The 25,944-nt window shown below is 44.6% G+C and overlaps 1 protein-coding gene across 5 annotated transcripts; it reads right to left on the bottom strand.

Annotated features, from left to right (window-relative positions):
* Positions 1-965: 965 nt before the first annotated feature.
* On the bottom strand, positions 966-24,499 carry chd1 (chromodomain helicase DNA binding protein 1). Of its 5 annotated transcripts, none has more exons than XM_030355466.1 (36): positions 24,156-24,499; positions 22,681-22,741; positions 21,620-21,815; positions 21,287-21,400; positions 20,717-20,910; positions 19,741-20,009; positions 19,384-19,609; positions 15,781-15,881; positions 15,514-15,692; positions 15,235-15,359; positions 14,512-14,728; positions 14,038-14,127; positions 13,719-13,909; positions 13,425-13,613; positions 12,864-13,026; positions 12,506-12,658; positions 12,284-12,355; positions 12,047-12,196; positions 11,670-11,818; positions 10,832-10,928; positions 10,614-10,709; positions 9,928-10,098; positions 9,558-9,718; positions 9,419-9,460; positions 9,210-9,343; positions 8,964-9,102; positions 8,442-8,592; positions 7,850-7,972; positions 6,830-6,967; positions 5,755-6,006; positions 5,309-5,443; positions 4,989-5,167; positions 4,240-4,339; positions 3,962-4,013; positions 3,104-3,431; positions 966-2,677 (listed from the first exon to the last, which is right to left on the bottom strand). In XM_030355466.1, the coding sequence occupies exons 2-36, from the start codon at positions 22,731-22,733 to the stop codon at positions 2,353-2,355; spliced, it is 5,454 nt and encodes a 1,817-aa protein (XP_030211326.1). In that variant the 5' UTR covers positions 22,734-22,741; positions 24,156-24,499; the 3' UTR covers positions 966-2,352. The 5 variants fall into 5 exon arrangements, with proteins under 5 accessions (XP_030211326.1, XP_030211329.1, XP_030211330.1 ...); XM_030355469.1 differs by having other exon boundaries at positions 8,964-9,099; XM_030355470.1 differs by having other exon boundaries at positions 21,620-21,791.
* Positions 24,500-25,944: the final 1,445 nt, after the last annotated feature.

Below are 25,944 nucleotides of genomic sequence, written 5' to 3'. Positions count from 1 at the left end.
GGGATCTATGGGGATGCATACCGTTTATCGCCAAAGGTGTCGCCGAAGAGCACGACAATTAAAATTTGTTTCAAAGATTTGATCAGCGATGAGTAAACCACGTTGTCTATGTTTTCATGCAAATCATGAGGGCTTATGCAAATTATCACAAATTGAAGTTAAAGGTGTAAAAGCGTGTTGCACATTATTTGTCTGGTTTGTAAGTAAGCTGGCAAATGACAATGGATATAAAACAAGCTAGACGCGTCGACCCACGCAGACATTTATTTAGGCTACCATTTGCATCGAATTCAAATTGCAGAGCATTGTCCTACAGTGGACGGCCTTTTCCGGCTGATCCCAAACGGGTTTGACTTCAAGGGACTATGCAGAGATGCAATGATACTTGAACCAATGAAAACTCGCTAGTCATATCCTCATGCAAGTTTTTAGTGACGTAAGGCCCTAAATTAACGCACGCCAGGAATATATTCCCGGTGTTTCACAGTACCACCATCAGCATGTAGTGGACTGCACTCCGAACAAGATGGCTCCATGCACTCCCGTTACTTGTGCCAAATTTGGATCCCTCCCTCAGCCAACCCCTTTCCCACTTCTCAGCAGTCAGTCTGTTATGCTCCGGTGCCCGTTGGAGACGCTTGCCTGGGCAGACACAATGGTCGAGCCCTACCTGTTCAGTCCGACTCCTAGGGCATGCATCTACTTTCACCACCCCACGCTTAAATCTCACTAGACCAAGACCATGCCTAAGCATTTTACTCGTGTACTTGTACGATAAGATTTAATAAAAATAAACTGAATCTGAAAAAATATTGAAAAATTAAGGTGCAAACTGCATGAAGAAAACCTGTTTTGGCCTGCGGTTGATAATCAAATTGCGTAGCTTAGTAGCTGGGGGATGGAAAAAATATTGTTAATATATTACGAAACATAACATTTTGTCAAACAAAACGATACAGACAGAATTACAAGCGAGTACAGTGTTTGAGTTTAATGGCTTTATAAACAACTATATAAGTGAATTATCTTAAAAATTCATGCATTTTCAGTGTAAATTCATTTGAAATATAGAGCAAATTTATTTACAACAGTGTGAACTGTAACAGCAACTTTACTTAATTGGGCTGTTAACCAGAAATACACTTGGCTGCATAGAAGATTGATGACTACTGGTACATAGAAAATAAAAAAATTGTAAAAGAAAAAAAAAGATTTAACATGTCTTCTTCTTAAAGACAAGTTTCTTCAGACTGATTTAGTAAAAAGTCAGTTCTTTCCATTTTATTGATGTAGACACACAACATAACAAGAACTGGACACTGGTAAATCAAAAGGACTAAAGCTAAAGAACTATACCAACGGAATCATTTCCCATTCCCAGAAAGGTACATTCTGAATATCATTACAGTAACTACAAAAACTCACTGATATACTGACAACAAAGCCTGAGTCGATGGATAAAGGTTGAATTACAATAACAAATCCAAAAGCCTGAGAGGAAAAAGACCATTTGATTCATTATAAACAATAATTTACAAGTGGATTATTCATGGAAGTCACATGATCAAAAATTCCGTACTAGTAATTAAATACTTCACGTAAGATAGGAAAATAGAGAACTAAAAATGAATGAAAACTACAGTAAATGAGGTACAGGACAGCTTGAGCCCAAGCAACTTCAGACCAAAAATCATTTTAGTCAACTCCACACATGATCTGTAAATCACTCTGATAAACATAATCATTTACTTTGTATAGTCATTTGTTGTTTGATTAAAATGGAACTTAAAAAAAAAAAAAACACGAAAGGGGGGTAAAAGAAAAATAACAGTCAAATGCAGAATCCAGTGTCAAGGGCCAGAGAATGTGAGGCAGCACCCAAGGTCATCGCGTCCATTTTCAGGGTAAAAAAAGAAAGAAAATGTCCAACTTTATAAAAATAACAAAAAAAAATAACAACCTTGGCCGCCTGCTGCAACACCTCCATTACAGCTCAGCTTCGAAGTCTTTTAAATACAAAAATATGCATCTATATCTGCTGCCTTGTCCACTCCCCCGCCCCGCAAGTCTCTGTAATAAAGGTAGCACAGCGTTGAGTGAGTGGAGAGCGCCACGCACACACACACACGCACGCACGCAAACACACACGCACACTGAGCTGACGGACACACACAGTGCTCAGTACGTTGTCTTCCACCGGTCCCATAAGGCATTGGATGGGTTTGTGAGTCAATGGAGGCTACGGCTGCTGCGGCTACTGCTAGACCAGCCCAGTGTGAGGGGAGCTGTAAACCCGGCTTGGGGGGGAGGGGGGGGGGGGGGGGTCCGGTGTGGGGGGAGAGGGAGCTTCCACTATGTCTTCCGGCTGTTCCAATTATGCTCCGGCGTGCTTTTGTGGTCCGAGGAGTACTCAAAGGGCGAGCGGTGTCCCAGCGGCGAGCGAGAGTCATAGGGCGAGCGCTGGTCGCGGGGCGAACGAGGGCCACTGGCCGACGCCCGGTGGTCCGTCTGCCGGTCCGCCTGCCGGTCCGTCTGCCAGTCCGAGTGGTACCGGTACGAGTCCCAGGATGACGACGACGACTTGTGGTGGTCCGAACCCTGCCGATGGTCCGAGTGGGGGTGTTCTCGGCTCGAGCGCTGATCCTCCGTCTTCCTGTGCTTAGTGTCGCTGTAGTATCTGTCGGGGGGGGGAGGGGGACGTTATGGCTCATGTGTCAGTGTTGGGGACGCTGGAGCAGACGCGACGATTGAGGCCTACCTGTGTGTTCAGCCGGGGACTCACCGATCCAACTATCCCTCTCCAGATAGAAGCCCTCATTTAGTTCAAATTCGTTACTTTTACTTTATTCTTCCAGACAAGCCACCTACCATACGGTCTGTATAACTTTAGAATGAAGATACCATTTGTTTGGGAGCTTTAGTTGCATTATTATATTCATATTAGGCTTCTGACCGATGAGCACTTCCAAACATTAAAAAAAAAAAAAAACATACCTTTGACAGAACCCATTATGGCGGGTTCTGTCAAACCCGCCATAATGACCGTTTGACCCTTTGGCAACAAACTAAATCCAGGGTGACACATCGCATTGCGTTCCCTCACCTCTCCTGCCGGTCTCTGTCCCGGTCTCTGTCCCGGTCTCTGTCTCTGTCTCGATCCCGGTCCCTGTCGCGGTCCCGGTCTCGTTCCCGGTCCCGGCTGTCGGGCCGGTAGGGGTCCCGGTCGCGGTGGTCCTTGCCGTTGCTGAAGGAGGAGTAGGGCCTCTTGCGGGACTCCCCGGCGCCGGCGGAGCTCTTGCGGTGGGCGTCGGTGGCGTGGCGCTCCCGGCTGCTGCTGCGCTCGTAGCGGCCGGCGGGCTGATGGCGCTCCGAGCTGTAGCTGTCCCGGCTGCTGTCGTCCTGCTGCCCGCCGTCCTTTAGCCGCTCCACGTCTGCGGGGCCGAGGAGAGCCGGCCGTTAGCCCAGCGACCCCCAGCATTGGACGGTACCCCTTCTGATCGCATGTTTTCCCTCAGCGTTTATGCCTTTAAATGTACCCAGCCTGTGTCCATGTCCGTCCTATACACTTGGAGACCTCTTAAGAATAACTTCAATACTCGGAATGTTTTTATTTTTTTTGCAAAGCTCGCTCGATTTCCCCGTCTCTCCAGTTAGAACCACTTGCGTTGATGTCGCTGCGCCATCAACACCCCTACCCAAGTCCCGTCCCTGGTACCTCGATGCCGTCTAATCGCATTTACATGAAAATGACAGGCCCGATATGTGTAGGGTTCGAGAGGGAACATAGGGTGCGAAATCAAGCCGGTATATTACCACAGTCAGCGTAAACTCGCTGGAAATGCCGGTTTCAAATAAGACCGGCATATTTGGCAGTGTAAAAACGCTTATTGACGTGTGCTGTTCAGTATGTTGTTGTGAGGAGTGTGATGTAGTAGGAGGAGGAGGAGTAACGATGGAGTACCTGAATGTTTGAAGCCATAGGGGGTGACGCCGCTCGTGTTCTGGTCCGCAGCCTGTCGGGGAATAGGAGAGAGGGATTGTGTGAGAAGAGGGGAACCATTGGCTGACGGGATTTCATCGTTGTGTTGTAGCTTGGGGATAACACTGGCAGGGTATTAGGTTTTAAGAACAATGTATCCACTCTGTTATCATACTATGCTATTATACAGCATTAAAATACTTTGTATTGTCAAAAGGAATATTTTCAATATGAGCCATTGTGTGACCCATTTCACATACCTGGGCATTTTCTTGCCTTTTCTTGATTGCATGTTTGTAAAGTTTGTGCAATTTCCTTGCATCAAATTCGGTGAATTTTGAGACAAAAATCCACAAGTTTCTGTTGAAACAAAGAATAGCATTAGGCAACACGTTTTGACAGGTTTGCATGATGCAAACTTGTAGGTCTCATTAGGCTGTGCCGATTTGCAAACATTAACAAAGTGAGGAACACAACATCATCATGCATTTTCTTTCCAGAGTTTAAAAAACTAACAGATTTTACGATCTAGTTGTTCCAAAATGCTAATTATCGTCCTGCTAACCAACACTCACTGATTCGCCTCCAATTAAAACAGATATTCTTTGTTTAATTTGGTTTTAATTGCCATTTGAGTGTGGCTAGATGGAACTGTTGTCAGTTCCTGTGCTGTTGAAACACTCAATTTGTAACTGTTGCATGACCACTAGATTACATAGTGGTTTAAGAACTTGCATGAGGCAACTTTTAGTCTTGTGAAGCCAAAGTTGAAAAGGTATTACTATCAGTATCGATATCTATTTATAGATCTAAATCATATATCGATATCTATCTAATAGATATGTATCTTTATAGATAGCTACATATATATATCTCAAAATAGCAACAGTCATTGTTTTTACATATTGATCGATTTTTTTCCGAGGAGTACACAGATACAACATAAACGGTGGCTGTAAACACCAAGCATGAGGGACCGACATGTCCTTAAAATTACCGGTCCACTCACTTCCTCCACTGTTTGACCAGCTCGGGGTTGGAATACTCCTTGAGACACTCGGTGATGTGGTCTCCGATCTTGATGAGGCACTGTCTGGTGTGCTCCAGCTGCTCCCGCTCTGAGAGGCCCTTCTCCGGCCGGTCCAGCTGCTTCAGAGCCGCCTTCACCGGCCGCATCCTCTCCTTACACTGCAGCAGGACGGAGGAGAACCACATCGTATGAATACGTCTGGGATCCTCCCGTTCCGACAGACGTCTCTCCACACCGTCAATGTACACGCGCGCACAGCAAGAGTCCCGAACGTGTTCCGGTGACCACGCAGAACGTACCACGCTGAAGGTCTTCTGGTCCAGCTCCTCCGACTCCTCAGAGATGGGCACGGGCTCCCCGCCGGCTGTGATGTGGACCGGCGTGTCCGCCAGCTTCTTGGCCTTTTCTCGTATCTCCATCTTCACGTCGTTCTGCTGCGAGTGGGGGACGGCCCGAAGGGGAACCATCGGTCAACGAAACCTACTCATGGTTTCTACTCTTACACGGAACTCATTGTCCAGGAGTTATATGAATATATGTCAATAAGGATTTATAATAAAACCATGTGTTTATACCATATGATCACCAGTTATACAACAATTTTTGACACGCGCCAATGCAACCCGCGCTCCCGCAGAGTGAAGTCAGCTTGTAGCATTGCCCTTCACGTCTCAATACATTCGCTTTTGAAGGAGCGCTTATCTCATGTTAACTCAACCATCCACAGCCTCCACCACCGCCGTACCTTCTCCAGGTCCTCCTCCTGCTTGCAGACCGCCTCCAGCGGCTTCACCTCCTTCTTCTCCTTTGGCTCCTTTTTCTCCTTGACGTCCCGGCTCTCCTCCTTCTTCTCCTTCTTGACCTCCTTCCTGACCTCCAGCTCGCCGACCTCCCTGTCCTCCGAGGGGGAGGAGGGGGAGTCCAGCTCGGGCTCCTCCTTCACCGTCACCCGCTCCGTCCGGGCTCGCCTCGGAGGGGGCTTCACCGCGGCTACCTCCTGGAAGAGACCACAATGACGTCAGGGGGGGGGGTGCTCTAGAGCAGCGGGGCTCAACCCTTTGACTTTGGGTGCACGACTCAATGGCGGTCCAGAACATTCCCGGACCGCCTTGGATGCAAATGGTAAAGAAAACTATACATTTACAGGCAGTGGCTGAGCAACGAGTGCAAACGCCCACTTTATACAGAATTACTACTGCAAGAAGGCCAGTGGGAGTGGATAGGAAGGGTCCATAATTATGCTCATAACACGATTATCTTCCATTATCTATATTATTTTTGAGATGATTGAAAATTGGACCAGTTCAAGAATAAAATCCCATGAAACACATGCACTACCCCAACGTACCAAAGGTTGGAAAACACTGATCTAAAGCCCAAAGCACACAGTTTCCGATGTCTACTTATTTGAAGAGCCTATCAAAAAGGAAATGGAATCCTTTTGTTTGAATGGAGGAAGCTAAAATAGCATGAATAAGCTGGTCTGTATTTGCTGGCTGCCTCTGTATATAACTAAATTCAGGCACAACGACTAAACTAAATTCTGCTGTGTTGGTAAAAGATGAGCAAAACTAGATGTGCAAAAATAGAAAAGTGTTTTTGAATACACTAGCATGGGAATTTCCAGCAAAGCTAAAAATAACGTCCTTACAATATTACTAATATCATTGCAACTTGGCATTTCAAATGTAGGGAACTTATGCCTGGAGCATATAGTGGCAGTAAATAAAAAACGCCTAATATAATAAAAAAACTTTTGATTCAAATTATGATAATCACAATCAGGTGGTCAGTTAAAGGCCTGTGTGGACCAGTGTTACCTTCTCCTCCTCGGCCTCGTGCTCCGATCGGGCGTCCGAAGGGGGGTCTGAGGACGGACTCTTAACCACCTCCGGCACCTTGCTGGCCTTCAGAGCCTTGTTCTTCTTGCTCCTCGGTTTCTTCTTCCTCGAATTGGCCTACACATTTAAAAAAAAACAGCAACCAGAACCATGATTCTCAGACTTCCATCCATGGGAGGGAACTTCTGCCTCATAGGCTGGCCAGGCTGTGCTTCCACGTCTTACACTGCGGGGTTGCAGAGCACGAGTGAACCAGCAGACATTGCTTTTGCAGCACCTGCAGCACTCGCAGTGTTCTTCTCCAAATCAAAGGACTTGTGAAGTCCAAATACCGTTTTTCCTTTAATTTATGGCTGTTTATACTTATATTTGATAGTGTCACTTGTTATAAAGTAACATACAACAGCTATATCAAAATAAAAATCCCCCTATCATTTTAAAAAGGGCCCCTTCTGTTTCAGCCTCTCTTTGGCACCCTGTCTCTCCCACATACATGCCAATGAATTTGGTTGCATGCAAAACCACCAGACCATGGTACCTGAGTTAACCCATAGGCTGCTCCACCTGTCCTGCATAGTTCTTCAATTCCCATTCAAATATGGGTATGCTTTCACTTCCACTTCTTGCCATACTTTATGAACGCAACATAAACCGCTTTTCTTAAAAGGCATCTTTATACAAAGTGAATAAGGGATAGCAGAGCAGCTTTCTTTGCAGGACCTGCCCTGCAGTGTTCTGAGGATGCAGTTCAAATGACGGACAGCATAACCACATTGACTTTATAAAAATTGCCACTTTCAAGTAGCCTTTTATTATTTTGACACCGTGCCAATTCTGGCCTGTGACTGTCCACACAACTCTGATGCATTGGGGGTATGTGACGTCGAACAGTTAACAGAATCACACCACCACAACCCAAACAACAGAATCCACACAGATGCACGTCAGGGGTCAACGAGTCCAAGTAGGTACAAGTCAGCGCTTTCCACTTCCACTCACCGTCCCTGCGTGTCTTTGTGCTTCTTTTTTCGCCAGGTCTTTGCTTAGTAATTTAATGAGGTAGTCTGCTCTCGTTTGCAGCTGTTTGGCCTGGGGTTTCTTGTCAGGGTCGTCTGGAAGAAGCTGTAAGGGATGGAGGAGTTTAGTATGCATGAGTTACGCGTTGACATCAATCTACCTAGGTGGACATTAAAGAGATAACCGGAAAGTTCATTAGAGAGGCGTCAATAACCGGTGCCGAGAGACACCAATACGCCTTGCAACCTAATTTCCGTCTTCACAAGTGGACGTCCCACGAGATTTGGCCAGTATTCAGAGAAGGTGCGGAAAATCGGAGAATAGAGATGTGTATTCCCTCCGCATGTTCCCACGTTTGGCAATACACACAAGTAGGTCCACCAGGCCACCTTAAAAGGAGCCTTTTTAAGTACTAACTAACCTGACATTATTCAAGTTTTTTATAAAAAATAAAAATAAACACTTCTCTTATGCGACATAGACCTCCCAGAAGAAGGGGATTTGACCAGGACCATCCATCCATGTTTTTGGTGTGAATCAATGAACCGTCTGCACCGGGGACCGTGGCACGTACCTTATGCGTGAGGTTGAGGTCTGGGTCCATCTTGATCATCTCCCAGCTGCCGTAGCCGTACTCGTAGATTCCTATGAGGAGGCTGGAGTCGTCCTCCTTGCCCCACTCGATGTCGAAGTGTGCGGCCTTCGAATGGCACGGAATCATGTACCTTTGAAGACACAACCACACTTAATATTCAAGATGCATTTGACAAGATCTGATCCGAATTGAACATTTTAAGAGCATGCTTTAACTGGATTAACATTCGATACTCCGATACTGGCGTTAGGACAGACCACTCACAAAGCAAGATAGAGGAACAAGTGAATGAAAACGTCAAACGGCCCAAGATAATTTTTGGGACTTTTGAGACCGTAGCTGTTGCTTCAGAGTTGGACTTCTCACTGCAGCTATCCAACACAACGGGCTTAACGCTGTGATTCTGTGTTGAATACTGTATGAATTTGAGTCAGCTGGTTTTACGCAATGTATCAAAGGATGCCAGCACATAAATATTTATACATAATCAAATATAGTTACTTCTTCCTGTCCTCTGGGTCCGACGGAATGGCCTTATGGAGCGGAGCCAGCTCCTCTTCATGCGAAATCACCAGCTTGGCGTTCACCTGCACGCCAGAGATCCTGAACGTTGGTCCTTTTACCTTGCCTCGCCGTCCTCCTGAGTGGAACGACATTACAGGGGCCTCCTCAATATACAGAACATTTACACCGAGGGTCGGCGAGTGTGCGTGTTTAAAAAACGAGTAGGACGAGGGGTTAACTTACCAGAGTTCTTCTCCTGTTCGCAGGGGTTCTCCCGGAGCGTGCGCACGCAGCCGTTGTGCACGGTCTCCGCCAGACGCTTCAGGTCCTGTTCCGATTTGTCGACGAGCTCCGCGTCGCGAGCGATCGCATCCAGCCTGAGGAAAACAAGTGATTATCGTCTGGAGACACAAAGACTGAACAGAACGTGAACAAAATGAACCTCAACTCACCTTTCCAGCGGTCCTCCAAACTTTTTATAGCTCTTGACAAATCTGTAATATATTGAGAAAGATTGAGATTATTCCTAAGTGTGTGAGGGATGGGTTGCACGCGAATGCTGGCCGGTGGGTTACTGAACGCAGAGCTTACCTCCGGATCTCGGCGTCGCTGAACCCCTTGATGTTTTCCCGTGGAATAGTGCGAGGCCGCCCTCGTTTCTTTGGCTTCTTACGATCGGACGTCGAGTCGCTGTCAGAGCCAGAGTACCTTCGGTTCCTGCTTCTCCGGCTTTCGTTACCATTGAAGCTGTTCTGGCAACCCCAAACAACAAACTTCTGATCAGAGAAGAACCGTTGCAGCTAGGAAGTGTGTGGTCAAGGGACACGCAGTGTGTTTGCTTTTTCTTTCAATACACAGATTGATCTTAAGACACAGCATACTCGATAGTGAAATATTAGTTATTGCATATGGCATTTCGGATTTCCGACATTTAGGAATAAATAGAACCCATTTGTCGCACCGGCTTTACACAATTCCTCATGCGCGGCAGCAGATATATCTCCTCCAGCTCCTTCTGCCGCTCTTCCTCCTCCATCCTCCTCCTCTGCTCCTCTGGGATGATGTCGTCCCAGCTCCTCATGCTGCGCTCAGAGTCTATCTCCTCCTCCTCCATCATAGAGAAGTTAGCCACCTGTCGGATTACACAAGAAAAAGCCCATTGAACAACGCCACCGAAAGCTTCCAGACCTCAAATGACCTGCAATACAATACATCAGATTACGTGGTGCGATCCCCGGCTCCTCCTAGCAGAGTGTCAAGAGTGTCCCTTAGCAGGAAACCTAACCCTAACTGCCTCCAACGAGCTGGCACTCTTCGTGCGTGGTTGACAGTGCTGTCGGTGAGTGACCGTCTGAATGGACGGTTGTCGCTTTGGACAAAAGTGTCTGCTAATGCGCTAAAATATAATTAATGCGCGGTCTAATGAATCATGGCTGCCAACCATAGGAAACTAAACAATTTGGCCTGATGTCCAGATTGGCAAAGTGAATCGCTGACCTGTTTCATCGCAATGAATGATCACAATCACAACATCGGGGAAGAAAATCACAACTCTCCTTTTTGGACTTATATATGCAGCCCTGATCAAAACATAAGAGAGTGACAGGAGAGTGACAGGAGAATGACTCGGAGAACCATGAAACTCACCTTGAACTGCGAGAGCAGCTCCTCCCCCACGGTGGAGGGGCCGGGGTCGTTGTCCCTGGTCTCGGCCCTTTTCAAGATCTCATCGATGTCCATCTCCTACAGCGCGAGTCGTTAGACATGGTTAGTCGATACTGTACAGATACTGTAACAGTAGTATGACGTCATTGCCCTGTTGAGGACGATGAGGGTGTTGGTGCGCGGGGTAAATCAATGCCAACCAGAGGATCTTGCTCCTCGCCTTCGGGCTCCTTAAATAGCTCTTCGGCCCCGAACTTCAAGATGGCGGACAGCTCCTCCTTGTTGTAAGGAGTAGCACTGCATGCAACAGGAAAAAATGAAAACATGCATAAATAAATACAATTGGAACTGCTGCGTACCAAACCATGGTAAACCAAGAACACGTGTTGGACTATCATATTGGCATCACTTTGGATTCTCCAAGTGAAATCAAGCACAACCATGAGGTGAAGGTTTTCATGTTTCATGATATATCTTGATATAAACATGTTAGGATGTCTACCATGATCTTCAAAATAGTAGTCTACACCATTATGTTACGCCACTACGTCAGTGGTCAGCTTAGCTCAGTAGGTAGAGCAGTTTGTCTTGTAACCGAAAGGTTCCTAATTCGATCCCCAGCTCCTCCTAGCTGAGTGTGCCCCTGAGCAAAACCCTTACTGATCCTGACGACCTGGCTGTCGCCTTGCATGGTTGACTCTGCCATCGGTGTGTCAATGTGTGTATTAACCGATGTAAGTCGCTTTGGATAAAAGCGTCTGCTAAATGCCCTAATTGTAATTGTCACTAAAGTACTGTCATTTAGAAACAAACTGGTGTAGAATCCTATATTTTTAACCAGGTTGGGTCCGTTCTTCTCTGCTCCGAACTCAACACCTTATCACGCCGTGCCACAACGGAGGCACCCATCCACCGAGAGGACATGCCTCCGCCACAAGGCTGGCTGACGGGCGATAACCACGGGCCATCGGCAGCACCATACCCGCTACAGAAGGGATGGACTGCTCGGCGTGAGTCTACCCCGGGGCGATGCGTTACCTCGAGGGGGCAGCCCCGGTGTGGAGAACCGTCTTCCCCGTGGTGTCCATCCTCTGGATGACCAGGTGGTCCAACACCATCTTCTTCTTCGCCCGCTCGATGATCTCCTCCTCCACCGAACTCCTCGTCACCAGGCGATAGATGTTCACCTGAAGACGTGTAGGATCTTATTAACACACACGGACACACACGGACACACACACGGACACACACGCAGACAGACACGCGCAGACAGACACATGCAGACAGACAGACACACTCAGACAGACACAGACAGACACAGACAGACACAGACACACGCAGACAGACACAGACACACACAGACAGACAGACACACAGAGGTTCAGACAGACACACAGGTTCAGACCGGTGCCTACCTGTCTCTTCTGCCCGATGCGGTGGGCCCTAGCCTGGGCCTGGAGGTCGTTCTGGGGGTTCCAGTCCGAGTCGAAGATGACCACCGTGTCGGCCGAGGCCAGGTTGATGCCCAGGCCCCCGGCCCGGGTCGACAGCAGGAAGCAGAAATCCTGGGAGGGGGGGGGGGGGAGGTGTTTAGAGCACATGGCGAGAACCTGAACCTTTTGTGTCCCTGCGTGCTTTGCGTGTTGACCGACCTCTGACCCCTCAGCGTTGAAATGGTCCAAGGCCTGCTTCCTTATCTCTCCCTTTATGGAGCCATCTAATCTCTGCGAAGGAAAAAAACATACTTTTAGAATAAGGATCAGTACACACACACACACACACACACACACACACACACACACACAGCTTAGAAAAACATGATCAGCTCCAGCCAAAACGCGCAAACACACACACACACACACACACACACACACCTGGAACAGAAACTGTCGGCTCTTCAGGTACTCGGCCAGGATGTCCAGCATCCGAACCATCTGAGAGAAGATGAGCACGCGGTGGCCACGCTCCTTGAGACGTACCAGCAACTTGTCCAGCAGAACCAGCTTACCGCTGCTTCTGATCAAGTGCTGCGGGTCAGAAGAGAGATGCCAGGACGGTTCATCAACACCACACGGATCAGCAAGCGCCAACAATTTGATCAAATACGCTGAATTGAGATTGATGTTCAACTCTGGACTCAAGATTATGTTAATTATTGATGTCCCTTATCTGTTCTTGTTATTAATGGCACACAAGAGCCCGTGTATATTTTCTGCAACACCACACTCATACCTGTAGGGACTCGGCCCGGCTGTAGAACTCGGTGTCGTCGGGGGACTTGATAAGGTAGCAGTGGTTACAGCACTTCTTGAGCTCCATCACGATGTTGAGGAATCCTGAGGTGCTGCCCTTCACGCCTTTACTGAGGGCCTTGTAGTTCCTGGTCAGGATCCACCTGATCACACACAAACAATCGTGAACATGTGCTCCCATTTTGTTCCACTATGTATAATACATTCAAGCACCAGTTCATCATACTAGTTTTCATGCCTTTGGCCCCGTCCAATATGATAAGGCTATTGATCACATGTTTACATCAACACTGCAAAAAGTAAAGACAATTGAGCTGCCGTTAGCAAAACCAAATCACTGTTGTCCCCATGTCCTTTAATTAACACATGTTGAATCAAAAATATGAAACCAAATCCAAAACAATGTCCGGAACCTATTAAAAAGGGTCCCGTTAGCCATTGCCGCTGAGAGGGCCGGTTCAAGCGTCAGCAAGAATTGGGTTGGACGTGTTAAGGCGACTTGTTGTATATGACATCAGGGTTGTGTCAAATGCGCCCTTACTTATAGTACTGCTTCTGGATGGCGCTCATCTCAACCCGGAGGATTTGCTCTACTTTTGCAGGCAGGGATTTCTCCACGTCTTTCTTGACTCTCCGCAGTAGGAAGGGCTCCAGCTCCTTGTGAAGACTGGTGTATCCAGCGTCGCGCCCCTTGCCATGGTCCTCATCGAAAATCTCCCAGGAATGGAACCTGGGTACAGAGGAGGGAATGGTTCACTCAGGGCCCTTGACGTGCTCACAAACGATCATCTTATAAACATGGCCTCCGCTCTGAGACAATGAGACGATGCCCTACTTTTCGGGCATGATGAAGTGCAGCAGGGACCAGAGCTCCTTCAGAGAGTTCTGCAGGGGCGTTCCAGTAATCAGCAGCCTGTGGTTGGATTTGAAGTCCATCATGGTTTTGTAGAGGAGCGAGTCGTCGTTCTTCAGCCGGTGAGCCTCATCCACACCGATGAAGGCCCAGTTCACACAGCCCAGGAAGGACTGGCGGGACGGAAAGACAGCAATTAAAAAACGGAAAGTCAACGGCCTTGGCGAGCCGTCTAATGGGCCATTTGTGAGGCAAACCACAGTGTGCAGTGTGGAAAAGGATTTAGAATATTTGCACCCACCTTGTCTTTCAGGAGGATCTCATACGTCGTGAGCAGGATGTTGAATTTCAGCCTCTTGTTCTGGGGGTGCATCCATTCATGGGTTCGGATCTATAACCACCAAAACTCTTAATTAGCCTCATTAAATATACTGTTTATCTAAAAATGATCATAGACACTTCTTATAAAACTGAAATTCATTAACTTTAATTCAGTTGTATTTACGCCCTCTCTCAATATGGCTGAAAGCCAAAACAAAAAGGTTCAGCCAAAATCCCGTATGGTCATTAATGCAACGACCAAATTTGATACACCCAATTGATTAAACGATGTCTGCACCAACATCAATGATTTTGACGAAGATGCACCATAGTGGAAGCGCAGGCATTACGGGTTCTATATCTTGAGGAAAGCATCTGCTGAATGGCCTGATCTTGATCAAATAATTGTAAGCACAGTCAAAAAAAACATTGACGTCATGAACTTTGGACATACCATGTTTCTACTGCTGATGTCTCCGAGATAGACCACGACGTTCATCATTGGAGCCCAGAGTTGAATTTCCCTTTGCCATGAGACCAACGTGGACAGAGGCACCACGAGTAGGAAGGGCCCGTACAGCTGGTGTTCATGGAACATGTAGCTAAGGAAGCTGATTGTCTGGATCGTCTTCCCCAAGCCCATCTCATCAGCGAGGATGCAACTGTTGCCTCTGGAAAGGATCGGGAAACAGGTGAAGGAGTACAAGCGTTAGCGAGGACGCTGGGAGACATCCACCCGTTGTGTTGTACACTCAGCACATGACACGCCACTAGCACCTTCTCAATTTGTGTGGCACGATTGCCATCAACATGAGAACCACAATTCTCTTGCATACAAATTTGCCCAAAAATTCCCACACACTCATTTACTCATTTGTCGATCAACTGATTGATTGCCCAAGCTTTACATGATACCCTTCAACATGAACTAACCAAATTAGTGGGGCGTGAAATCCAGAGTGGTTTTGCAAGGAAACCTGGTCTGATAGGACCACTCATGCAAGTTCTAAAATATCTGTTCTAACCAAACCGTAACGAACGTAAACAGTTCAGTTAAAGCATCGTAATTGCCGGAAGAGAAACATACTGATTGCGATCTACTTAAAGTCATGCAACTGAAGGCATATTAAAGGGAAGTAAGGACATGTGCTAATAGAAATTAATGAAATCATCGTACTTGCACCACGAGTGGGCCATCCAGTTCAAGCTGTCAAACTGATAGTCTCTGAGCTCCAGTCCATCCCCTCCTATATAGGATGGCTGCTTCTTCATAGCGCTAAACCTCGGCCTCTGTTTGAGCACCTGGAAAGAGAACGCTGTTATCCAAAGGGTTTTCTAAACAAGTACAGACAGTTGAGCATATTTGAAATCAGGAATTTTAAATACAATTCTGGAAAATACAGACAATCACCATTGATAAACCACTAGGAGGAGAGGGATTGAGAAGAGCCCTTACTTTGCACTCTCTGAAAGGAATGTTTTTGGAATGGTTTCTTCTCAGGTAGTCGTCTATACACTTCTGAAACTTCCTGCCGATGAGGGCTCCGTCCTCCCAGCTACATTCAGAGTAGGACAGGCCCTGCCACTTGCACAAATAATCTGGATAGCCAGCTGCAGATTTTTGGTTTGAATGCCCTGTTAAAAATGAAGAAAAGGAATTGAAATGTCAAGGAATACATCATCCCCCGCAACGGTCATAAATGTGTATGAAACAATGTCCCACCGATAATTCTTTCTACCAGCTGGTACTGAGAGTGAAGATCATCCATGAGTTCCTGCTGACAGTTGAAATACTCCACATCCTCTGGGGAGGCCGCCTTTATCCTGAGCATAAGGAAATGACAGTACATGAGACACCATGTTCCAATGCATTGCGTATTCAATTTTTTATAATAAAAAAAACAAAACACTTTTGTTCGTGCAAAAGTGTAGTTAGGCGAGTGCTACATGCAGTGCTCAACTATTGTTCTCCTTCAGTTTTATTCTCTTTTTTCTTATTCTCTAGAAACTTTGGGACCAATCTCCTTCCTACATTTTTCACCTAGAGACGCCGTTCCAATTTTAAAATGTTCATATTAGCTTTGAATCCCACGCTTCTTTACAGATTTTTTAAATATTTTATACTTTTTATGATATTCTACTTTAAAAATACTATTTTTTACAATGGAGGTCAATGGGAGGACGGCGGAGCCGTCCGCCCATTCTCTGACACTTACTACTTCAGACTTCGTACATTGGTCAATATTCTATCGTTAACCTTCGTTCAAAGGTTCAACAAATCAACACACTTGTATCTTCAATAATCTGGAAAAAGAATTTCGATACTTTTTTCAAAATCACAGTTTAAGTTCTATGTTGTCTTATTTTCAGTTGGTCTCATTGATTTACGATGATGCAGGCAGTGTTGCCAGATTGGGTGATTTTCCCGCTAAATGGGACTACGTTAGGCGGGAGCATTACAATTCTTTCTACAAACATCAATTAATACCATACCTTTCATAAGGCATATCGTTTGTGCATCTACTACTACTACCATCTTCCAGCATTACATTTGAGCTTCCAGCTGTTGTAACAATGTATTTCCGCACTTTGCTTCTTCAGATAATGCAATTCTGCGTCAATTTTTGATTTCAGCTTCCAGGTTTTTTAGCAGTGCACTGCAATACATTTGACCTTTCAGATTCTTCAGTTAAATTCCTTTTACATTTATGTATTTTTAGCAATGCTTTACGCTTTGAATTCAGCTGTCACTTAATTTGTTTCAAACCATTTAATTTATTTTTTAAATGGCGCGCATGTTTACATTGTTTACTCCATTTAGACTTTCGAACTCTGTTCAAGTCCCTTCACTTGATTTGAGCCATTTCACGTTTCTTTATGTCTTCATCTATGTGTCTTTATTAAAACATATTTTCAACCTCACTAATGCATTTTCTGCAGGAAATGCATTTTCTAGTTCCATTCTTTCCTCTTCTGCCGACTAGGGATGGCGAAAATGTAAAATATTCTTGACCGACCATTCACCAGGGGCGATTCACCAGGGGCGATTCATCAGAGGCCAATCGGAAGAGGGCAGCGTTAGGAGCTTATTTGAAACATTGCCGCGGCTCATTTAAGAAAAAGACAGCTCAGAAGAGACGCCGCTTGTTTAGTTTGGAGGAGACGGAAAAATTGAGCGCGAGGGATAATTTTTTTCACTTCACACAAAAAGATCTTGGAACTGTAGTCTTATAATGTTTAGTCTACTGTCCTTAATAATTAAGAGATCATATTCTCCGCCGCTCGCATGCGGGAATAATTAAGTCTTGCGGAGAAATTAAAGTGGGCTAGAGACGTCCAACTTCCAAAAGGTCACCTCATCTGATCATCTTTTTGTGTGAAGTGAAACTAAAACACAGTCCACACTGACCCCAATTGTTTTTAACCGACAAGCGACAGGATTGATCGGTTAACGTTGATTCGGTCAACCGGTCATCGGTTAACATCCCTACTACCGCCTTTTTGATTTCAAGCCTCGCTCTAACTGCAGTTGTTGTAGACTGAAATATGCTAGTTACGAGCGGATGAGGTTGCTGCAGAGGTGTTATATTCAAAAGTCTTTCACTCTGTTGAAAACTCACGACTGGAATGGGAGTTTTTGGGGCACTTTGTCCACTGTGGCCGTGGTATAGGTAGATCAATTTTTATCTGTCTTTTAATTTGGAGTTGGCTGATAATCTAACAGCATCTCCTTTCTTCACACTGCTCCTGCCCTGATGAAGTACTGAAAAGGGTACGCCGGTAAGAACCGGATGCGTTCTAGTTAGGTTCCTTGAATTAGCTACATTTAAACAAACCAACCATGGAAACCTCATATGGTTGTGTAAATTATTTTAAATATATGGCATCTAAACAAGAAGCATTCCTAGGTAGGCCTTAAAGTTAAAGACTGCCTCCCAGAAGGGGATATCCCAGTCCCTCATCTTGACTTCCCATGCAGGCTGATATTGTTTACCACTTTATTACACTTTAATTAAAAGAGTCTAACAGGGAGACTTCAGCTTCATGGTAAAAGTAAAAAACATTAAATCACTGAGTAATGAGTAATCTTTCAAAATGAATGCACACAAAAATATGAATCGGTATGCATTCATTGAATCAATGTAAGAAATTACATTGGGGCACATGCTTCGTTACGCACATGCATTTTGTTTAATATTGCATTTCTATAGCATCCGGGAGTCTCCGTGCCTCTTGGGAGTTCAAGAACAAGGAGAGTGCATTAACATACGGAAAAACGCTCACATGAACATAAAGTCCTAATTGAGTTAGGTCCCAATCAGTTTCCAGACCGAGTTGATGCAGACTCAACATCACTACAGGCAACAGGCGTCCCAGTCTGCAACAGGCATAGCTCTCTACACAAGTCTCTCTCCCTCTCATTATCACTTAAAGTAATAAAGCCTGAACATCACACACACACACACACACACACACACACACACACACACACACACACACACACACACACACACACACACACACACACACACACACACACACACACACACACACACACACACACACACACACACGACTGTTGCCTCACTGTTGGTACCTTTCTGCAGATGGACACAACATAGCAAATGGTTTATCCAAGCACTGTATTTGACTGAAATCGTGTCATATACATGTTTTCTGACAATATGCAACCAGACAACAGATGACGGACGATTTGATTTTAGGTTTTGTTCCGTGTTTAAAATAATGGCTGGCACTGCGATTCGGACCAAGTTTCAAATTCTGATGTGTACACATATCAAGCCTAACCTGTTTTGTCTTCCTGTCTTACAGGTCTTATAGTCTATTAAACCATAGCATTATTCAAACAGAAATTACAGAGCCTTGAATATCATTTGAATGAATAAATAATAATTTTAACAACATTTGTCCCTCCCGCCTGTGTAAACAAGGGATTAAGAAGTGCTTTTTTTCCATAAGGAAGGAACACCAGCGATTGTCCGACCAATGCGAACTGGACAGCCCTAATGGGTGGACCTCCATTTGATCTAGAATTGATACCGCGACATTATCAAATGCCATGCTATTTGCCATCATTCTTCCCGGAATGCCGCTTGAAACATCCTTTAGGCCCATGGCCTCTTTCGACAAACTCTCATCTAGGGTGTTCCTAACACAGTTTAATGTGGCAACAAGCATTTGAAAGCCCTTGCAAGAACTGACGTACGCAGAATGAAAAAACGAAGGGGTGTAAAATGAAAATGACATCATTCACGTTTCAGCTCTCTCTAAAGGTTAGTCCCATTTTTGTGTGTTCAGAACTCACCATCTCTTCTTCTCGTGATCCTTTTTCATGAAGTTGTCCAGTTTCTTCATGCCCTTGACGTTCTGCAGCTTCAGGGAGTCCTCGGTCTCCCAGGTGTTGTGGATGTGCGACCAGTTCTTCCACTTCATCAGGTACTGCGTCTCGCCCGCCTCTTTGCTGGGATCAAAGTTGGCATTGGGGTCCCCGTCCGCTTCGATGGCATAAACCGTAGTAGTTCCACCCGTGGCTGTGAAGAAAGAAAGCGGTTTGCAATGGTTAATCTGATGATTTCATCCACGCGAGGAAATGAACATCGCGGCAGTGCTCTTCAAGCCTTCACACAGTAAACACAGTGGGTAGACGGGGTTCTTTTCTCACCTCCTTTCCTGCCTATCCGGCTCTCCATCACTCGTTCCAAGGTCTCAAACTCGTCCTCCTCCGGCTGGGGTACGTCCTCTCCCAGCACCTCCACCAGGTCGTCCGAGTCCGTCTTCTGCTCGTCGTCCTCCTTGTAGCTGACGTTGACCGTGGCCTGCCGCCTGGGGCCGGCCGACATGGCCTTCTTGTAATCGTCGTCGTCGTCTGAAGACGACCCCTTGTGGACTTTCCTCTGGTTGCTGGCTTTCTTTCCATTTCTGGCGTTCACTCTATAAGAAAAAAGAAAGAAAGAAAAAGGGACATTAGGTAGGTTATAATATCAACACAACTCTTACAAACAGAGATTGCATTGCATCATTTGAGTGGAATGCGAATCAAAAAGTAACTTGGGTCAGGATAACATCTTTAGCAAGATGACTGTACCAAGACTATCATACAAGTACAGGAGCCGGGACATTTTTCTGAGACATTCCAACCAGTTGATACCACGTCAAAGTGGACCACTGAGTGAATGAAGAGAGACTGTGCCATAGGCCCTAACTAGCCTAGCCTGGCTCCGCCCGCCCAAGTACTTCCGCTCAATTTTAATTTCCCTTCAGTACTACGTTAGGGTCAGCGGTATGTTAGTGGATTTTCTCCGTCCAAATTTTCTGCGTCCAATCAGAAAACAGAGGGAGTGGCTAAGAACAATGAGATTAAAAGTCAGCTCTCGTCGACGGACCTCTTCACGCACGGTGTTTGGTTTGTTTACAGCCTGCGTGCAACGTGATTGCCGGCCAAACGTTAGCGATTGGTTATGGCAGATCCAGAGTGGGACTGGGCAGATCCAATAGTTTTAAACTTCAACAGACACCCGCCTTCATGTGAGTTAATGTTTGTCAATAGAGTAGGTCCAGACTCTCTGTGCAAATGAAAAGAAGTACGAGAGTGTAGTAGGACCAGGCTACAACCAGCCGGCCATTAAACCTAAACTCACTTTGCTGGGGGACGCCTGCTCTTCACTTTGGTACTTGGCTCATAGTCGGATGCCGTTTCCTCACTCTTCTCCCCATCTCCTGATGTATCGGATCCAGATCCGCTACCAGAGTTGGACCCAGACCCCGAATCTGAGCCGGAATTGTGTCTTTTCTTGGATCCACTCGACGAGTCTGAATCACTACTTGAGGAGTCCTGTTAAAGATAAGCATATTAATAACAAGCCTCGTTTGATGAAGAATGCATGAATTAAGAATGCACCGAACAGGTTTTTTGTGGTTCTGGCAATTTACATGGGTGATATATTTTTTAGATTTTAACATTTTGCCTCCTGTGATGTTGGCTTAAACCATTACCAGAGACGCATCAAAACTACAAGGAGGAAGACCCACTGCTTGGACACCCACCACGTGTTACCCAGCGCAGCCTTATTACAATTCTGCATGTTATAAATGTACCAGTTATTTATTGATTGTTTTATCAATATCTTCAAACTGATCAAAGCATCCACTACCGGCTTATTGCTGGCCATGCAGTGTGTTACATATAAGTAATGGACGAAGTAACATGCCTGATCAGATCCACTATTTGAAGAGCTTTGCTGCTGGTGCTGCTGATGAAGTTGCTGTTTCCTGAGCATAGCGGACCTTTGCACTGCCAGGATGCTCGGGTTGGACTTCCAAAACTGTTGCAAAAGAAGTTCAACTGTATCAATATATTGAAACGGTATATTCAAAAATAATAATACAAATAATGATAGGGACGGCATAACACGTCATAATAAAAGTGACTATGTTAACATTCCATTTTATTCCTATGCAGGTATGCAACCATGGTGGAATGAGAAATAGTGTCCATCTTAATGCATTGTTTGACTCTGAAGTTTAGAGAGACTTTGACCTACATCTGCTCCATCAATGTTTGGTGCTTCAGTCTTCTCCTTGGATTTTCCCGAGTCAGAATCTGATTGGCTGCCACTGTCTGAGCCACTTCCTGAGTTACTGCTGCCTGAATGGGTACTGCTGCTTGAACTGGAGCTAGAACTGGAACCAGAGCCCGATGCTGAGCCTGATCCACTACCAGATTCATCATCGGAATTACTGTGTGAACAATACAAAAACAATACAATAAAAATAACAAATTATACACATTTTCTTTGAAGGCCGATCATCTACTACAAGTAAGTAAAGAAGGCATGTTTTTCTCATAGAGCAGGACATTTTAACTATTACTTGTATGCCCATGTCTTGATTCCTGTACAATTCCGTCAGCTATGCAAAAGATAAGCAGAATAAATTGGTAAAACCATAATTTTAACGTGTTTATCATAATAAGTATAACATCTGATTGGTGGCTGATAGTGTCCGACTTGGACCATAGATTTAAAGTCATCCAGAGCTCACAGGTAGAAGTCAAGCTATTTGTATAGTCCAATAGTCAGCATTGTCATAGATACTACATAGATCATAAGTGATGTGGGAGACAGGCTACATGTTATTGCTGTATACAAATGGCATCCAACTAAATTCTTCCAGACTAGTAACTGCTCTACTCCACAGTTGGTTCTGATCAACTTATTAAATATTCAACATTTTCTTCATAGCCAAAGACACATTAAAATACGAACATCACAGCCATAATCTGTATTTGAACCCGTTTTTTTTTTTTTTTTAAATATGTAGACATACTAAAATGTACGAATTTGGGTAGACGTTTAAACTATTATATAATTGTTTTGTTTTCCATTCTATTTACATTAAGGTGTGCCAGTGTCTGAATAAAGATCCATCAAATGCCCTCTGTAATAGGTGTACGAATGGTATATAACGAACACATGTCATAATTCTACAAAGCTAAAAAAAATAACATGAACAAATGGCAGGTACATCCCCCTAATGAATCATCACATGTGGCAGGAATATAACGGTCTAATTGTACTTTTACAGTTTAGTCAAATGATCTTACCTTGATTCCCCACTGCTGTTGCTTACACTGTCATCTTCACTTCGCCCAGCCATATTTAGGTCTGCAAAATAAGGTTAACAATGTATAAATGATCATAGGATGTCCATACCCAAATCAATAGTAGTTCTGATTGAACTATTTGCCGTATTTTCGGTCAATTCGTTTCTTTGAAACGTTTGTTTTTAGCTAAAAAACCTCTGTGCATTCAAGCGAACTTTAGGAAAACAGACAATCCCAATCAATAATCTAAGACATTTAAAATATCTTAAAACCGTACAATAAAAACCCTTGTCAATTCAGCGTTTAGGTTCAGGCCTCGTTGACGATATGCTCTACATCGCTGATGGAAACCCATCCATCCAGTCCCGTGTCCCTGTGTACATTCAACTGTACATTGTATAACAAACCCATCGGTTTCCTGGCCGCAAAGGCCTGACGAGGCCTGCACAACTTGAGCGTTTAATCACGCGCTTTCCCAGACAATGCTCTTAAAGCGTTTCGCAGGAAGGTTGTGCAACAATCTTAATAGTGGTAAAACACCGACAAAAGAAGTCTAATCATGTTGAACTTGATGGTCGACAGCACGAGCACACATTACAATACTATTTACTTCCTCGACAGCGATACACTTGCTTCAAGTCTAGATTTACAACGGCAGCTAACGTTGTAAAGCTACCTTAGCTAGCATCGGCTAACGACGCGAGCTGGCGGCTATTGGCGGGGCGACTGTAATTTATGAAGGCACAGCCGAGCGCGGTCGTTAGCATACGCTCTGCGACCCACGCATGCTATTCCGCAACTTGGATATGACACAGCCTAACACTTTTCCAGACAGAATATATTCGGTCCACCACAGCTAAATCACACCACGTCCATATAGTGTGCGTCTTGCCTGGACTTCCGAGTTTGAAATATTTGTCTATCGCCCGGAAACGCTTAAAAGTGCATAAACATCTGGTGCCGTTCTGTAGCATTTGCTCAAATTGTTATGGGGGACCCGTGTGCGATGTTCACCACATCACATATAACCAGTCTCGATCCATGCCCGCTACTATGAACATCAGTTGTGACAGTCCGTAAGTCAAGCATGGAGCTATGTGCTTATAACGATGCCAGACAAACTATAGGCGAAAGCGCGGACAGCAGCTAGCGAAAAGTAAAGTAAAGACCCACCACTCGAAATGCGTTAAAAAGGACCACACTCCAGACTAGTTAGCATGCATACACAAACATAGTTCTCGCACATTGCCGTGCTGGCTGTGGACGAAACCATGCTACACTTCACGGAGTTAGCCGTACCGATACCAAGCGTTGTTTTCATCAGCTGCTCACTTTTCACAACTGGTTTCCCGATGTTTTTCGCCTTAAATCCTAAATAAAATTCGTACTCGTCTCAACTAGACGTAGAGCGATCTCCCGTGGACATTGGAATAATATTCATTTTTTATAACACGCTGTCGGGTGAGGGAAGTTACCTGAAAACCCCTACAGGCAGCCAGTCTGGATCCTTTGCCCGACTTCAATACCCCCTTTCTTGTTTTCTTTTACTAGCTAGGGATGGCTAAATAGCCTGCTAGCTCCCCGTGAGGGAGAGCAGACCCAAACAATTTCAAAATGTAAATTCTCACGGTGCTTCGGAATTAAGGCCTCCAAGCACACAAAGTACGGTCCTTTGTGGCTTTAACCGGCTGTAAACACAAAAATGGGTTCGTTGACTAACCACGACTGTAAAAATATGACATATTAGTAAATAGTCTTAAGACAACCGGCCTCAGCCATGACGGTGTCGAGTTCATCTCACAAGGTTGCAATTTCGAGTGGAAACCCCGGGTTGTGACGTAACGACGATGCGTTCATAACAAACCAAAAATTGCACTACACGAATAGTCGATGGAAATTGTCATAACTGGTTATTACATATAGTAATAATTGTTTTTAAACATATTACATTTACATTGGCATTGCTGATGTAAGCAAGATACATACACACGGAGTATGCATCGGTCTGTTGCCATTTATTTGATGAAAGCGGAACCATGCTTGAATCAACTGCAACCCAAACAAATTATGGAAATAGCTTTATCTTGGATCATTGAGTTAAATAAAATATTTTTCACAAAAGCAAAAATAACAATGTCCTCGAAATCTAGAGGCAAATACTTTTGACAAAAATATATATTTTATTATGACAAAAAATGCATAACCCAATGTTTATACTAATGATTTCACTTTAGGCCTACTGATGTAAGGATTCCAGCCGATACCTAAAGGCGTTTGTGTAATTACAACAACGCATTTGACAATTGCATCCACCAAGACAAAGTTCATAATTGTGTTCCCGGTCTTATCCTTTTGGACGAAATGTATAAAGGGCTCCATCTAAAGTGATATGTGAGCAACATGATTCAAATGGAGAGGTCACCAAAAAGACAATGACGTTTGAGCGGCTACATATCTCCAGAGTCTGACATGAAATAATATGCAATTGTATTTAATGACAGTAGATGGCAGTACCTAAAACAATTCTTTATTCATAAACCTGCAAGACTTCAGGTCTTCCTTCAATTAAAAAAATAAAAACGATCCCATCCTCAAATCAATCCATTCAGGGAATTCTGGAACCACTTTAGCTTTTCACTTTAGCACAGCAATCTTAGATACTACAAAAGAGGCAAACATTGGAAAAGTTGTTATTCATTCAATTTATTTTATTTTGTCATGGCCCATGCAAGTAATTTAAGATTATAAGTAAATTGCTAGGTACAGTGTTTCTTGATAAGAAAATAGATTATTTATAGTTACCGTTTTTTTCTTACAACACATCTATAGTAGAATTGAAGATACATTCCTTTGACCTTAATAGTGATATTTAATAAATATGAAAGATGCAATGCGAAGCTTACCACAGCATTCTCTGGGGGGTCACTTAAAAAAATGACATATTCAAATGTTTCTTTCAATACAATCAATTATATTCTCAGTGCTATGGTTTTATTGAAACAAAGCTTTCTGTACAATATTTTTATAAATATAAATTGTAGCCCTCTTGGTCTAAACCAGTCAGGTAGACACTACTGACGATACATCAGTAGTCAGCGATTCGCCTCTATAGGCAAGCTGTTTGTGTAAACTGGTCAGGAGCACTTGCAATGCTGAATAAAAAGCTCTATCTCATCTCAAGTACCCTAAAGGGTGCAAACCTGCCAGTTCCCAGGCGGTCACTACAGGACAGAATCCAGAAACAACCAAACATCTTTGATTCAT

The sequence above is a fragment of the Gadus morhua genome, chromosome 4 (genome assembly GCF_902167405.1).
Source record: "Gadus morhua chromosome 4, gadMor3.0, whole genome shotgun sequence".
In the NCBI taxonomy this organism is placed as follows: Eukaryota; Metazoa; Chordata; class Actinopteri; order Gadiformes; family Gadidae; genus Gadus; species Gadus morhua.
This window is presented reverse-complemented; position numbering and strand designations above follow the sequence as displayed.